Source organism: Macaca thibetana, chromosome 1, assembly GCF_024542745.1.
Source record: "Macaca thibetana thibetana isolate TM-01 chromosome 1, ASM2454274v1, whole genome shotgun sequence".
NCBI lineage: Eukaryota > Metazoa > Chordata > Mammalia > Primates > Cercopithecidae > Macaca > Macaca thibetana.
In genome coordinates this window covers 119581243-119596846 of record NC_065578.1, presented here as the reverse complement: position 1 = coordinate 119596846, position 15604 = coordinate 119581243, and the positions used below count along the sequence as shown (strand labels likewise).

The following is a 15604-nucleotide window of genomic DNA, read 5'->3' as shown; positions in this document are numbered from 1 at the left end:
GAGTGTGCACTATTAAAGGAGAAGGCGGACCTACTAACATAGTCCAATAATGTCTTTTTGAAAAAGTTATAACTTGGCTATCTAAAAAGAGAACAGCAGATGAATGTTGATTTATACTAGGTGCTAATAGTCATCAAATTTTCAATACTATAAACTTTCAATAGCAAAGAGTTTAGGGACAATATCTGTCTAAGGACATTTAGTTCATTCATTAAATAAGTCCTCTTGGAGGTTCTTTTCAACTCTGTACTTCTAAAACCTACAGACTTCATCTACCCTGAATTCTTACAACCATTACTCTGCATTATTTGCTATTATTCAAAAAGGAAATGTGAGAAAAACAAAATCTATCACATGAATTTTTTTTCTCAATTTAAGTTCTATGCTTCCAATTAAGTATGGCCTAAGGAAAAATTTACTTCATTATTTTTATTTGAAGATTATTTTTACTCAAGCACAAGGTTCTATAAGCACACGATGCTTTATCTAAAATTACTGTCATGTTGAAAAATGACTGTCAAAGGTAGAATAATCCAGTATGAGAAAGAGTCTGTGCTCCTGAAGAGAAAACGGAATATTATATCATGCTAAATACTATTAAATGATGTGTCCAACCACAGCATGATCTATGTGTGGATTATAAAATTTATCAGACTCATGCCCTCTAATCAGATGCCAAAATATCACCCAAAGTTGTTAGACCAGCAAGCTCTCTCCAGGTAACACTGTTTGCAAGCCTCATTCCAGCTATCTAGACCAGAAAAAGTTAGTACCATATTTTAGTCATATTTATGACATTAAGATCAGACTTTTAATTTATCCTGCTCTCAATCTACTCTTGCTGGAGGTTGAGAGAAGTAGAAGTGATTATTAACATAAACTGTAATCACTATGAGCCATTAGAAACCAAGAATCACCCAGAGCTGAATGTTAATAGCAGACTCAGAGAGCTTCCTTGGTCTATTAGTAAAATTAAGGAGAGATGTTCCCTAAATGCCTTGTTGTAACAACATGACAAACTAGTCTTTGATGGGTTGGCATTTCTACAGCTCCATTACCTTCCTCTTTACTTCTGGAAAGTTACAAAACATTTTGGGCAAGAAAAGGTCTCTTAAAATTAGGAGACTAAGAAAAGTGGATGAATCTGCCTACACTTCCTATCTTCTTCCTCCACTGACTCCTTTTTCCTCGAAAGCCATTGAAACTGAAATGGCAGATCCATTAAGAGTAAGGCTTACGGCTATCAATCTTTTGCAAATTACTTAATCAGAAGATTCCAGAGTGCTTCCCCAGTAGAACATTTTCTCCCTGTCCACTCTAGTTTGACTGATGTTCTACCTGTTATAGACACAGCTAAAGTTACAGAAACAGATGAAATTTACAATGTAATACAAGCCATGTCAACATGTGAAAGAAATAAAGTGTCATGTTAAAAAAATAAAAAAAAACCGAAGGAAAAAAATTGTGCCCCACTTAGTTTAGAAAGGGTATCCAGTCACATTTATTGTGCTAGAAAGCCTCAATCGCTGTTCCCAAATTTCCTATTTAAAGTAACTGAAACCTCAGCTTCTAACCTAGGAAACCTACAACCACAGGAAATAAAAACAAACTCATGGTGTTGAACCCACAAAGCTGCAAAGCAATCTTGGTTACTTTTCACACTCATGATTGTTAAGATATCAGAAATACAATCTCCAGTGCCCCTCTCCTTATACCTGTCATGTTGCCACAAGAAAGCATTGAGACAATGATTAAAACTATAAACATACATCTGTAACATTTCTTTCTAAACTATTCAAGCACTTCAAAGCCTGAAGCCTATTACTAGTTTTTATATGGAGAAATGTATACATAGTAAATAGTGAAAAATATAGGACCCTATTTAGTGCCACAAATGGAAGATGCAATACCCTCCTTTGGCTATAATGAGTTATTTGGTGAAACACTGAATGTAAAGAGGGATACTACATTTGAAATTATCTTTGTAAACAGAGATCATTCTGACACTGGAAGACCACTCTAGAAGTCATGTTCTGACTAAACAGCATGACCTTGGTTTAAAGAAACCTAAAGGAATCAATAAAGAACAAATTTTAAATAGAATTTAATCTGTACCTAATCTAATTTCACTCATGTACAACAGTCAACTCTGAGACAGTATTGGAGATAAAAGTTTACTATGATCACTTTCATAGTTTTTGCCTCTGTTCTTTAACTTGGCCTTCCCAATACTTGCAGTCTCCTATTACAAGACGACTCTCCTGGTTTTGATTACCTTCTGATAAGGATTATATCACTTTTACGAAGTCATTCTTACAGACTCTCAATCTCCTTCCCACTCTCTCATCTTAAAACTTGTACTCTTTTGATTTAAAAAATGCTCTCACTCAAAGAGTTGACTAAATGGCAAAAATAATACACACACATGCATTTATGATATGATATGGAGCATACGAAATGGATTGTGAAAGTGGGGGAAGAATAAACTTTATTGGCCCACAGAAGGGATGAGGAAATGAGAAGGGGCTAGAGATAAGAATGAATAAAAGTGAAAAACTAAAGCAAAATGATTTAAAATGTGCAAATACACTTTGCAACCTCTACCATTCAATTTGGGGATTGATATGTATGTACAGTGAGATCCATGTAGGCTAAAGTGAGTTTCACTTTGTAGTTGATGCTACTTGTACCAGTTCTATCATTAGTAAGTCACCGTTTAATTCTGCCAAAATCAGATAAGGATCTTTCTGGTTAGTGCAAACAAGGTTTTCCATCCTGGGCTGCAGTCTGACCCGCCAGTGCTCAGTAGGCATGCTTGTGATGAATTCGCACACTTTCCAGTTCCCCACCTCCAATGGCGGCCAGGGTCTCCAGCCTGTTTAAGCGCTCCAAGCTTCTTCCAAGAACTTCTTCTAGCCGACTGCGTAACACCTGAGCCCCTTCCAGTTCCACCTGCAGAGTTCGGTCTCTCTCAGAGCTGATTAAACATGCCACATGGAAGGAAAATGGATTAGCCATCAACTGTAGTGAGTCCACATTTGCTTCCAAAGAACCATCAATGCCACTTTGAGCTACACGACTTTGTAAAGTAATTGTTCTCCAGGACACAATAAATGAATGTAGTCTGTGTGGCATTTGTGTTCACCGCTGATAGATCAGTAAAGACTGCTCCCTTTTTTAAAAGCTTGCCCCTTATGCTAGATTCTGGGCCAATTTCACATAAAATTATAGCCCCTAAGATTTATTTCACACCCCTATAGCCCAAAAAAGAGAAATTTTATTATTTGACTAAAAGCTTTTTTTTCTGAAAAACTAAAACCCAGGACAAACTAAATGTAAACTGGAGCAAGACTGAGCCAAGTAGAACCACTACTGAAGATACTTGTTTTCTCATTTGTTACCAAACTTGAGGTGGGATGGTGTGCTGAAAAGGAATCTGGTTCATAAACACTAAAGCTCCAGAGGTTCTTTAAAAAGTAACACAATCAACTGGTCCTATCAGACCTTTCCTCTGCCTTCATTTCCCTGGTAGAAAGAATACATTTTTAAAGCCCAACAATAAACTACAAGAAACTGAATAGCAAAAATAATAATAACAATAAAAATTGAAAAAGAGTAAAAGGGGCTAGTAGGGAAGACAAAATGAGAAAAAAAAATGAAGAGAATATAAAATGATCCAGAGAGGTATCATATATGTGACCAAAAATCAAGAGGTAGAAGAAAATATATTCATCATGATAGTTATCGGTGGTCCCAGGATGATTTAGCCATCCCAATTAATATATTTTCTTCAATGATATTAAATGAGTATCAGTGCCCATGATAGCCTTACTTTTTTTTTTTTTTTGAGACAGAGTCTCACTCTGTCACCCAGGATGGAGTGCAGTGGCAGGATCTCGGCTCACTGCAACTTCTGCCTCCCGGGTTCAAGTCATCCTCCTGCCTCAGCCTCCCGAGCAGCTGGGACTACACGCACGCGCTACCTTACCCAGCTAATTTTTGTATTTGTAGTAGAGACAAGGTATAGCTTTACGTTTATAATAGAACAGCCTTTAACAGGACATGGATCACAGAAAAGAAATGAACATACACTGAGTGCTTACTCTATGCAAGGCATTGTTTTAGATACCAAAGCTGTCTTCTTATTTAATCTCTGCAATAGCTGTGTGAAACAGACACTATTCCCAACTTGAGATTTTGACACTGAGGCTCAGAGCAATCCATAAAACAAATGACAAAGTGGGTAGCCCCAGTAATTGTCCCTGTTTTTTCTCCCCTCTTCAGTATCATAAGCATCTGCACTTAATGAAGAATAAAAGACATAAAAATAATACAATAGTAAAAGAAATAAAAATTTCAATAAAGAATAAAAGGAAAAACAGCCACTCTCTTACCTCTCTGGATGGGCATGGAACTTCACCAGACTGCTATACAGCTGTCTCTCTGCTTGTAAGGCCTCATTGAGCCGACTCCGTTCATCTACTAGTCCTTCTAGCATCAGCAGCAACTGAGAAAAGAAGAAAGAAGCAGCAACACGCAAATGGCACAGTGAGACATGAAGCCACAGTTAATCCTGAGAAACAAGAAAATGCATTAACATGTACTAGGACTTAAAAAGCCCACTATCTTAGTATTTAAACTTTTGATACCATTTTATAGTTTTCAAATCAATGTCATATTACCTTTTTTTTTTAATCTTTAAAACCCTGTAAGGTGGAATTCAAACATGGGAGCAAAAAGAAGAAAAAGGAGAGAAAAGCTAGAAGCACAGGAAAGCAGCTAAGAGAAAGGAGTAAGAGGGAAACAGGACAAGCAAGAAGGAAATGTATATAATAGGACTCACTAATATTCTTCATTCATTCAATAAATATTTACTGAGCACCTTCTACGGGACAGACTCTGTTCTAGGTCCTAGGGGAAAGCTTACTATCTAGTAGAGGAAAAAGACGTTCATTAATCACAGATGTGTGTCACTGTGCATGTAATAAGTGCTATAAAGATAATGAGCTATGATAATGTATAATCAACAGAGTTGTTTAAGGTAGAGTTAAAAGCCAGAATGGAGTGGGGTGAGTAGTTAGTGAGAGGGATGATAATGGAGACAGGGAGTACAGGCAAGTAAGTCTTTTGGAAAAGTTTGGCATTGAAGAATGGTTAAACAAGGCTGTAGCTACAAAGAAATCTGGGGAAAAGACAGGGGGGTTTCTCTCTCTCTCTCTCTTTTTTTTTTTTTTTTTAACTGGGAGAGACTTGAACATGGTTAAACGCAGATAAAAGAGAACGATTCAGTTGAGAGGGAGGCGACTTATGTATGAGTGTGAGGGATAACTATTGGTATGTGTCCAAAAGAACTGCTGCTCTCTTCAGAACTACAAATGTCAGAAAGGGGCATCGATAGCTGCTACTGACCAAAGTAGGAAACTTTAGAGCACAGTTCTCTATGAAATACCATCAACTAACCCTCCACAAATAGCTGAGATTGACAGCTTTACCATGGTTTATTTCACAGTAGAAAAATAAAGTTTGAGCTGGGCGTGGTGGTGTACACCTGCAGCTCCAGCTACTCAGGAGGCAGAGGCAGGAAGATTCCTTGAGGCCCAGAGTTTGAGGCTGCAGTGAGCAGTGATCGTACCACTGCACTCGAGCCTGGGTGACACAGTGAGACCCTGTCTCATGTGGTGACTCATGCCTATATGTAATTCTAGCACTTTGAGGAGCTGAGGAGGACGGACCACTTGTGGTCAGGAGTTTAAGACCAGCCTGACCAACATGGTGAAACTCTGTCTCTACTGGAAAAAAAAAAAAGTAAATAAATAAATAAGTTTACATTCCAATAACTTACCTGTTGTCTTCGGTTTCCTGAAATTTCTTGACCCTGGGATTCTACTGAAGCAACTTTTTCCCGAAGAAGTAAGACTTCCTGGGTCAGGCGTTCCATAGCTGGTATGTCTTCAGGATCAACCAGTTGCATCTGCAGGTCCTACAAGTCAAAAAATAAGTGTGGATATGAAAACAGCAATAAAAGGGTTATTCAGCAGAGGAGCAGGGGAACAAACATTCTTAAAATAGTCTGCCTATACTTTCAAGTGGGATATTGATAATCACTGGCCAAGGGATCCAATGTGTGCAGATATTGTCTGAAGATGCCCTACAGCTATTCTGAGCTGTGAACATTTCCAATGGTCTTTGAAAAGTTTTGAAAGACCTTTATGAGATCTTCTTTAATCTGTATGTTCCTGGTCAGAGACTCCATATCAGCAGCCTGCACCTGCAGCTCTTCTTCTTGCACAGCCATCATGGACTGTAGAGCAGAAAGTTCCATCTGTGAAAAGAGGAAACAGTATCTGCCATGTTTACATTTTAACACCGAGGCAAATGCTTTTGCATATCATATCACTATCAGCCAGTAATGCAAAAGAAAACGAGAACATGAATAGGGCTCTACAGCCTCAAATCAATAATCCATGCAGTATGGTACCAAAGGATGTTTTATGGGAAGATGTCATAGTTGTTCTTAATGACGTCTTCCACTTTAGCTGGCACTATAAAACACATCAAATTTGTTTAACAAGCTTATTATGATACTGAAAAAGAATGGTCACCATTAGCAGCAGCAAGAAGAGATGAAGTTTTTATGTATTTCACCCAACAGATGAAAAAGTGACAGCATGAGGGTATCTCCATTTTGCAACCCTTAATGAATGAATGGATAAGGCATGAAACAGCAACAGCTGCTACCATCACGAGAGATCACCAAACATTACATGCCTCCTGATGGAAGAACATGCCACCACCTAGGAAGAAATATTGCCAAAAGCTGGCACTACATGCCCTAAACTTTCAGTGTTCTCACCAGAAAATGACAAATACTTGGCTATGACAAAGTTCATTAAAAATCATAATAGGCCAGGCGCGGTGGCTCACGCCTGTAATCCCAGCACTTTGGGAGGCTGAGGTGGGTGGATCACAAGGTCAGGAGTTCAAGACCAGCCTGACCAACATGGTGAAACCCATCTCTACTAAAAATACAAAAATTAGCCAGGCGTGGTGGTATGTGCCTGTAACCCCAGCTACTCAGGAGGCTGAGGCAGGAGAATCGCTTGAACCTGGGAGGTGGAGCTTGCAGTGAGCTGAGATCACGCCACTGCACTCCAGCCTGGCAACAGAGCGAGACTCTGCGTCAAAAAAAAAAAAAAAAAAAATTCATGATAATAACCATAGCTGCTAACACTATGCCCCGGGCTCTCAAATAAATGCTTTGTATATATTTAATCCTTTTAACAAACCTAGTGATCTGACTCCTGCCTACTTTTCCTACTTTAATATCTGCCATTTTACTCCTCACTCATGACTCTGTAGGCACACTAGACTTTTTCTCTTCTAGGAACACCAGACCTTCTCTTGACTCGGTCTTTACAACTACTACTCCCTTTGCCTGAAATATCTTTCCCAGGGCTGCCTCCTGTTCATCCTCAGGTCCCAGCTTATGTGTCATCTGCTCAGAGAAGCCTTCTTTGGCCACCCTGTTTAAGATGGTCTCCATCCATGTTGCTTTCTATCGTTTCCCTCATATCACTTACTATACTCTATAATTATAATGTTTGTTTATTTATTGTCTGTCTCTCTCCAGTAGAAATTAGCTATACAGAGCCAGAGACCTTACAGATTTCATTCACTACCTCATCCCAAGCACTAGCCCAAGCTTAGAGAAGGTCCCCATATAGCTAATGAATGAATGAGTGAACCCTCACAACAATCCTATGAGATAATTACTCTTTGATGTATACACAAGGTGACTTCTTCTACTCTTCAATTTACAGACAAGGTGATTGAGTCTGAGAGAAATTAAGGAACTTGTTCAGAAATCACAGGGCTGGCTAGTAAGTGGTAAATCCAGAACGTGAACTCAGGGAAGCTGACTCAGAGCCACTAGGTAATAATGTCTTTCCTGTAGATCCCACATATCCATACAGTCTTTATGGTAAGGACAAGTTATTTTAAAGAAACCCTTTAAAGGAATTTAGCAATAGTTAAATATCACCCACTCAAAATACCCATTCATAGGCATTTCAATTTCATGATCCTGAAAACAGGACAGAACCAAAAAGTAACATTACTTTGGATTTGATAAATGTGAGAAAAACAGGAAGAGGATGTGGAAACTAAAATATCTGACATGAATAATCAGAAAACAGCTAAGGTAGAACCACAAAAAGGGAGACTAGGGGATTTTTAAAACTGGTATTTCTTAAACGCCACACCTTCTCATATCCTGAAAACTAACTGAGTCATAAAACATGAGTCTGTTTGTAAGCAGAAATATGGTAATGAAATCAAAAGATGAAATATGATAATTCCATCACAAATACAAACACAGGTTTTATATTAGAGATCTAGCTATGGCAAAAGGTAGAAAAAAAACTAAGGAGCTATTTGGACTAGCTAGCTCAACTGAATTCAGAAAGCCATGACACTGACTGATCTAAAAGAGATGCCAACATAGTAACAAACAAGCTTTCAGTTTCAGTCTGTAACTCTGCGCTGTGGTCCTAGTATTTCTTCAGCATCATAGTTGAGTATGCAGCTAGCTGTGGAGGAAATGCAGGGGGAAGGGAATCTCTAATCTTTTTTGAAAGGCCTCTTCTAAAAAAATTGATGAGAACTCTATGCTAGAGAGAGTTAAAGCGTAAGGTGGGAAAAATGTGCTCTAGGAAATGAATCTTCTTAGGAAGTATATGAAGTCACAAAAGGCTTGAGTTTGAATCATAGCTCTGGCATTTATTAATTACATGATTATTCTCCACTCCCATTTTAAAAGAGAAATCAGTGTTTCAGCTTCTTCGTCTATAATAATTGGGTCGACACCACTTACTTTGTGTAGAGCTGTGAGCATTAGTGCTAATTTAAATACCTAGCACAGTACATTGCACATGAATACTTGATCAACATTGATTATAGTCAAATTTCTCTTGTTTCATGTTTCTAAAACTAATTTCATGGGTCTAATGTCATAACTCTAAGCAGCAATCACACAACACTTCCTTTTTTCACTAGTGCTTTACAATTATTATTATTATTAGTGGTAGTAGTAGTATCTTGGAGGCGGAGTTTTGCTCTTGTTGCCCAGGCTGGAGTGTGATGGCACGATCTCAACTCACTGCAACCTCTGCCTCTCGGGTTCAAGTGATTCTCCTGCCTCAGGCTCCCAAGTAGCTGGGATTACAGGCGCTCGCCACTACACCTGGCTAATTTTTGTATTTTTAGTAAAGACGGGGTTTCGTCTATTGGCCAGGCTGGTCTCGAACTCCTGACCTCAAGTGATCCGCCCGCTTCGGCCTCCCAAAGTGCTGGGATTACAGGCATGAGCCACCACTCCCAGACTTTACAATTATTTTATTCCAGTTAGCAATGGGGAGAGACGGTTACATTTTTCCAGCACTTAATAAGTTTTAATGGTCCCAATCTAAAAACAGGAGCATCTTTATGAGATAATGTATATATAAAATAACTTTCTCCAAAAAGAAAAAAGTCATACCCGGCATTTGGACTCAGATATTATACTTGGAGAATTATATGCTTTTAAATATAAACTATTTTGAAAGAAAAAATAACAGGGATTTTGAAATTAAGACTTAACTAGAAAACTCACCTGACTTTCTCTTTCTTTTTTAGCCATGAGTTCAAGTTCCTCTTTGGCATTACTCAGTTCTTTTTCTAGCCCTGCAACTGTGTCCAAGTCTCCTGAAATAAAAATATAGCGCTAGTTTTAATTGCTATTAACATAATGTGGTATCTGCTGCTTCCTTTGAGTAATTTACAGAGGACACATTCCAATAATAAGAAAAAAGAAAACATACACACAAATGTAAAAAGCATTATTTGTAATAGCAAAATACTGCAATCATCCTAGATGCTATAAAGAAAAGGCTGAATAAACAACAGTATATTCACAAATCCAACATTCTTTTATTCTTTGATTAGTATAAAGTTTTTCTACTAGAGAATGACTACTTGTAAGACTTTTCTAAACCATCCCCTGAATGGGGCTAGGCTTGGCAAATAACTCAATGTACACTGCCTACCCTTCCTAACAGTTTAATGTAGGTGATGTCAACTTACACTGAGTGGCCCCAGACTTGAAAGATACCCAGGAAAAGGTGTCAGCTCATGGCCCTGCTGGGCAGGAATGGAACCACTACCTCCTGCATTTCTGAATCCCTGCAAAGCTATCTGAAAAGGAGAATAAGGATAGAGTTTCTCTGGGTCAAATTGTGAACCCAGAGCAATAATCTCGACTCAACATAAGGTAAGGACAGTTCTTCAGCCTTTCAGAGGAATTCCAAACTTATTTGTTCCATTAAGATAGGAAGAGAAAAGAGTCTTGGCCAAACCTATTAATACGGAGATTACTAGAAGGAAAAACAAGAGAAAAACAAAGTCCCTTAATGAAATGAAATTTGATACTTACCTAATGTGGATCTGGGTATGCTGGCATCCTCTTTGGCAGTCAATGAAGTGCTACCATCTCTGGAAGGTATCTGCATTGAACCCTAAAAAATTGCAAAAGTCGGGGGACTTAGGAAGATGCAGGAACTATGATCACAATGACAATACTGAGAATATTCTCAGAATTTGGTATTAAAATTATCAAACATACACCTCAAATGTAAAAAGGAAATGGAATCAGCATGAATTATATAAGTCTATAGTTCTTACTTGATCAGTCTGTTCTCCAAGAGGGGGGCCAGTGGGGGTAACTTCAGCTTGTTGGTTAGAGATGGGTGCTTGGGATGTCAGGGAGTCTCTCCCTCCTAAATATTGGCGCAGGGCCTGTAATTCCAAATTTCTTTCCATTAAGGCTTGCACCATCTTCTCCGCAGCAGCCTAGTAAGAGGAAATCACAAATAACATTAGAAAGATATTCTAGTAAAACAAATTTTTTGTTCTGGTATTATTTCTTCAAAGTCAACCATTTGTAAACAACAAACAAACAACAACAGAAAACAGTGGGTCCTTAGGAAATAGTTCCCTTGCTTTCAGTTTACAGGGAAAAACATAGTTAAGTGAATGGAAAGAAAGTCTCATAGGCAGAATATTGGGAAAAAAACTGAATTTAAGACATCTGTAACAGGTAAGAGAATCTGAAATAGGTTCTGCTAGAACTATCAGGCTAAGGTGTTACGATTCTGGTTTGAATTAGTATAACAAATGTCTTTATTCTTGGATCAGCTGCTTCTTAGGGGAAGATTGCTCTTCAATCAAACATTTGTGTGGTTTGCTCCCTTCAGGTATTGGCCAAATGTCACCTTATCAGGTTGGTCTTCCCTGCATATCCTATCCAAAACAGCAATCTTGCTGGCCAAAGGGTACAAGCTTTCAGGTATAAGATGAATATGTTTTGGGGATCCAATGTATAGCATGGTGACTTTAGTTAATAATACTGTATTATTTCCTTGAAATTTGCTAAGAGAGTAGATCTTAAGTGTCTTCACCATACACGCATAAAATGTGTAGTGACGGCTGTGTTAATTTGATTGTGGCAATCATTTCACAATGTATATGTATATCAACACGTCATGTTGTACACCTTGAATATATACAATATTTGTCAATTATACCTCAATAAAGCTGGGAAATTTTTTTTTTAAACCCAGCAATCTCTTCTCTATCTCCAACACTCCTTACTGTGCCTATTTTTTTTTTCAATGCACTTACCATTATCTAATCTCTCTCTCTCTCTGCTTCCCCTACATGGAATGTGAAGTTTCCTAAAGGCAACTTGGTGCTGAATCTCAAGCACCCAGTACAGTGTCTGGGACATAATAGACACTCACTACATATTTACTGAATGAATCAATTACACACATAAACATTTTTATCAGACCACATGATTAGGAGAATCTCAACCTCAAAATCACCAAACTCAGCTTGTTTCATTTCAAATCTCAGTTTTCTAAGACAGATGATGACACAATAAGGGAAAGAGCTAGAACAGTTTTAACTATTAATGCACAGAAAGTCTACATTTAAACAGAAAATCTGGAAATACTAAGTTGATATTAAAATTACTGAGGGTATAAGATGATGAATCGTAACACCAACTGTCTCTGAGGAAAAGTACTACTGTTTTAAGGGAGAAGCTGACCTCTTGTCACAATTTCTAAGGGAAATACGAAAAAAAAAACCTTCCATTTTTCAGTAAGTAAAATGTGGGCTCTTTGGAGATTTGAATATAACCATGTTAGAAGTATCAGTATATTACTAAAGTACCTTAATAAAAATATCTGTGAAAACTGTGGAAAAAAAACGTAATAAATAACATACAAGACATATACTGTGCTCTATCTGCCTTGGCGCTCTTTTTCTGGTAGGATTTAAGAGTTTTTAGCAGTGCTCCTCCAGTGCAGTCCATGAACCTGCAGCATCACTATCACCTGGAAACTTGTTAGAAATGCAAATTCTTAAAGTCCCATCTATACATCCTAATTTCTTTCTCTGGAGTTGAGCTCCACAATCTACATCTTTAAAAAGCTATTCAGGTGATTTCTTTTGCATGTAAATTTAGAGAAGCAGATGTAGAAGAATACAACCATTAATCTTCTTGAGTTGAAAAATCTCCTGTAATTTCCATCATCTCCATTATTCTATTACCAGCAGTGCATAATTTTTTTTTCTGAGGTATAATAAAGACTAATTCTTCCAAATCACAAAGAGGTTAAAAAGAAAACTCAAAGATCCTAGCCTCTTGCCAAAGACTTAAATAATTTAGAATAATGTTGTTAGGTCTATTTTAGAAACAATTTCTGAAGCACACAGCAGGACCTTTCTAGTAAGATGTGTGTTTACTTCAGTAGGCCTAGCAATTAGAACAGTGGTGTATAATCCTTTCACAATATGAGGAAATGTAAGAAAATATTACGGGGTCAAATAACATAGGCCAAAAAAAGTCTATCTTCCTCTAAAAACTGTCCAGGGGGATTCAGAGCTACTGGTATCTGAAATGCAGCATAAGTCAACTAAGAGTCTTTAGCCTTGAGAAGAAAACACATAGAAATGAGAAAAAATTAAGAATTTACTTATGGGCAGGGCATGGTGGCTCACGCCTGTAATCTCAGCACTTTGAGAGGCCGAGATGGGTGGATCACTTGAGGCCAGGAATGATCCAACATTTCAGCCTGGCCAACATGGTGAAACCCCATCTCTACTAAAAATACAAAACTTAGCAGGCATGGTGGTACATGCCTGTAATCCCAGCTACCTGGGAGGCTGAGGCAGGAGAATTGCTTGAACCCAGGACGCAGAGGTTGCAGTGAGCCGAGATCGCGCCACTGCACTCCAGCTGGGTGACAGAGGGAGATGCCATCAAAAAAAAAAAAAAAAAAAAAAAAAAAGAATTTACTTCTTAAATATTGTGGAATTAATACACTCCATACTATTATGAGATTGTTTATTCTCACCATGACCTCTGAAAAACGCAATCTTTTTTCCCTCTTAAGATAACTCAGATTTTACAAAAACTAAGAGTAAACATGTTGAGTGTAAGTTTTCCCATACCTTGACTGGAAATGCAAAATATCACTCAAGTCTTAATAATTTAGAATCAAAATCAAAACACTCACAACCCCTACGCCTTTCTCTCAAAATGATCAGATTATTAAGGAAAAGAAAATGCATGTAATGAAGTTAATGGATACATGTATTGTTTAGGCACCCTTCCAAATTCAAGGTTTTTAAGAAATTTTTCATACTTTGATGATTAATGTAAAACTGTGGTCTTAGGCCAGGTACAGCAGCTCACACCTACAATGCCAGCAGTTTGGGAAGCCAAGACAGGATGATTGCTTGAGCCCAGGAGTTCGAGACCAGCCTGTACAACACAGCGAGACCCCCCCACCTCTAAATAAGTAAGTAAATAAATAAAACTGTGGTCTAGGTAATAAATGGAAGGAAAGAAACTAACGGAGTTGACTGTAAAATATATAAATATACACACATCTATAGTCTGCAAATGCTTCCTATTTGCAGACTATAAATGCACTACATGATACTTTTCTGATCTGTGCATTAATCCTTACTTGGCTTTCCTGCTCCCTGGTGCTCACAGACTGAAGCAGGCCTTGAATCTCCATTTCATGTTCCACCACTAGTTTGTTTCGATCACTTAGAAGGTCCTGCAGCATCCTTTCCTTTCGCTGTAGACGCTGGCACAGCTCCTCTGCTATCTCACTCTGCCCTGGTCCAAGTTTGCACAGCAATGTTGCACTAAGATCCTAATGCAGAAGGGACACTGTAAGTTTCCAGAGAAAAGAACTGCCTCTACTAAATATCAAAGGGCTTATAAGAATCTATCATAGAAGAAGGAGGTGTGAGATTCTTGAGAGTAAGTATCACGTTTTACTCATTTTTGTTTTACCAGATCTAGCACAGGCCTGGAACACAGAAGTCTCTAAATACATGTCCCAGGAATGAATACAAACAATACAGAAAACTATCTCTGGTGGCCACTTACATACATATTGTTTTCTGAAATAAGCCTTTTTCTATTTGTTCAGGGCATGTAACAATTAATGTTAGATGAGGATAAATGGACACTCCTTTCATTTATTTGTTTTCCCCCAGTGTAACTTTATAGGGTGAAGCATAAAATGAATTGCTGAAAGGAATACTAAACACTGTATTTGCTCTCATAGTGATGGTTTCTATTTCTGTACTAACCACCGGTATATGGTGGAGGAAACAGAGGAGCCATACTGCCTAGGTTGATACTGGATCTGCTACTTATTAGCTATGTTAGCTTGGACAAGTTACTTAGCTTCAGAAGTCTGTTTCCTCCTCTACAAAACAGGGATAATAGAATGTGCCTCATGGCCTTGTGAGGATTCAACGAGTGAATATCCATTGACATCTGAAAACAGCACCTGCCCCAGCATGAACACTGTAACTAATAAAGGTTAATAGCTGCCAGACGGAAGAGGCAATGTTTGGTCTCATTCATTCTCACATAACTTCTTTGAGAAAGTTAATTACCAACTTAAGTTTCTAGATATGGGGAAAAAAAAAAAATCCCAGTGAAAGTCAATGACCTGCCCAGGCACAGAATGAAATTAAAGACTTGGGTCACAGGCCTCCAGATCTGAAGAGTCCTAATCCAAGGCTGAGATTACATAATCACTAAACCAACTGCCTTTAAGTTAACTGAAGTCTTGCCTCCACTTCTTTGTTCCTATCATGCAGAGATGTCTGTAACTGCTGAATGATACTTTCTTGTTCCTTCTGCCAATGGCTAAATTTGGTTTCAATTTCTTCTTTCAGCCACCGGAGGTTTTGACAGGTAGTAGATAACTGTTCCACTTCCAGGCCTTTGGCCCTCAGGAGACTCTCCATACTCTACAGCCATAAAGAGAGCAATCATCAGTCAAAACGATTACCCCATACTCCTCAGGATAAACAACAAATTACATCCACTTTTAAATAATCTCCCATCAATTTATTTTTATTTGCAAGATGAGAGCATTGATCTAAACAATGCCAAGCTAATCTGTTTTTTTTTTTGGGGGTTTTTAGAAACTTTTATCTAGTTTGTGGAGAGATTAAATATAGAATA

The 15604-nt window shown here is 38.1% G+C and overlaps 1 protein-coding gene across 32 annotated transcripts in view; it reads right to left on the bottom strand.

Annotated features, from left to right (window-relative positions):
- Positions 1-15604, bottom strand: part of LOC126931165 (myomegalin) — a 382023-nt gene that overhangs the window by 211754 nt on the left and 154665 nt on the right. For all 32 annotated transcript variants that reach the window (XM_050749061.1, XM_050749186.1, XM_050749050.1 and 29 more), the window contains 9 exons: positions 15208-15387; positions 14076-14270; positions 10717-10884; positions 10469-10550; positions 9650-9741; positions 6206-6322; positions 5843-5980; positions 4395-4507; positions 2850-2977 (listed from right to left, as the gene is read on the bottom strand). In XM_050749061.1, the coding sequence (XP_050605018.1) occupies positions 2850-2977; positions 4395-4507; positions 5843-5980; positions 6206-6322; positions 9650-9741; positions 10469-10550; positions 10717-10884; positions 14076-14270; positions 15208-15387 (1213 nt within the window). The remainder of the gene's footprint in view (positions 1-2849; positions 2978-4394; positions 4508-5842; positions 5981-6205; positions 6323-9649; positions 9742-10468; positions 10551-10716; positions 10885-14075; positions 14271-15207; positions 15388-15604) is intronic.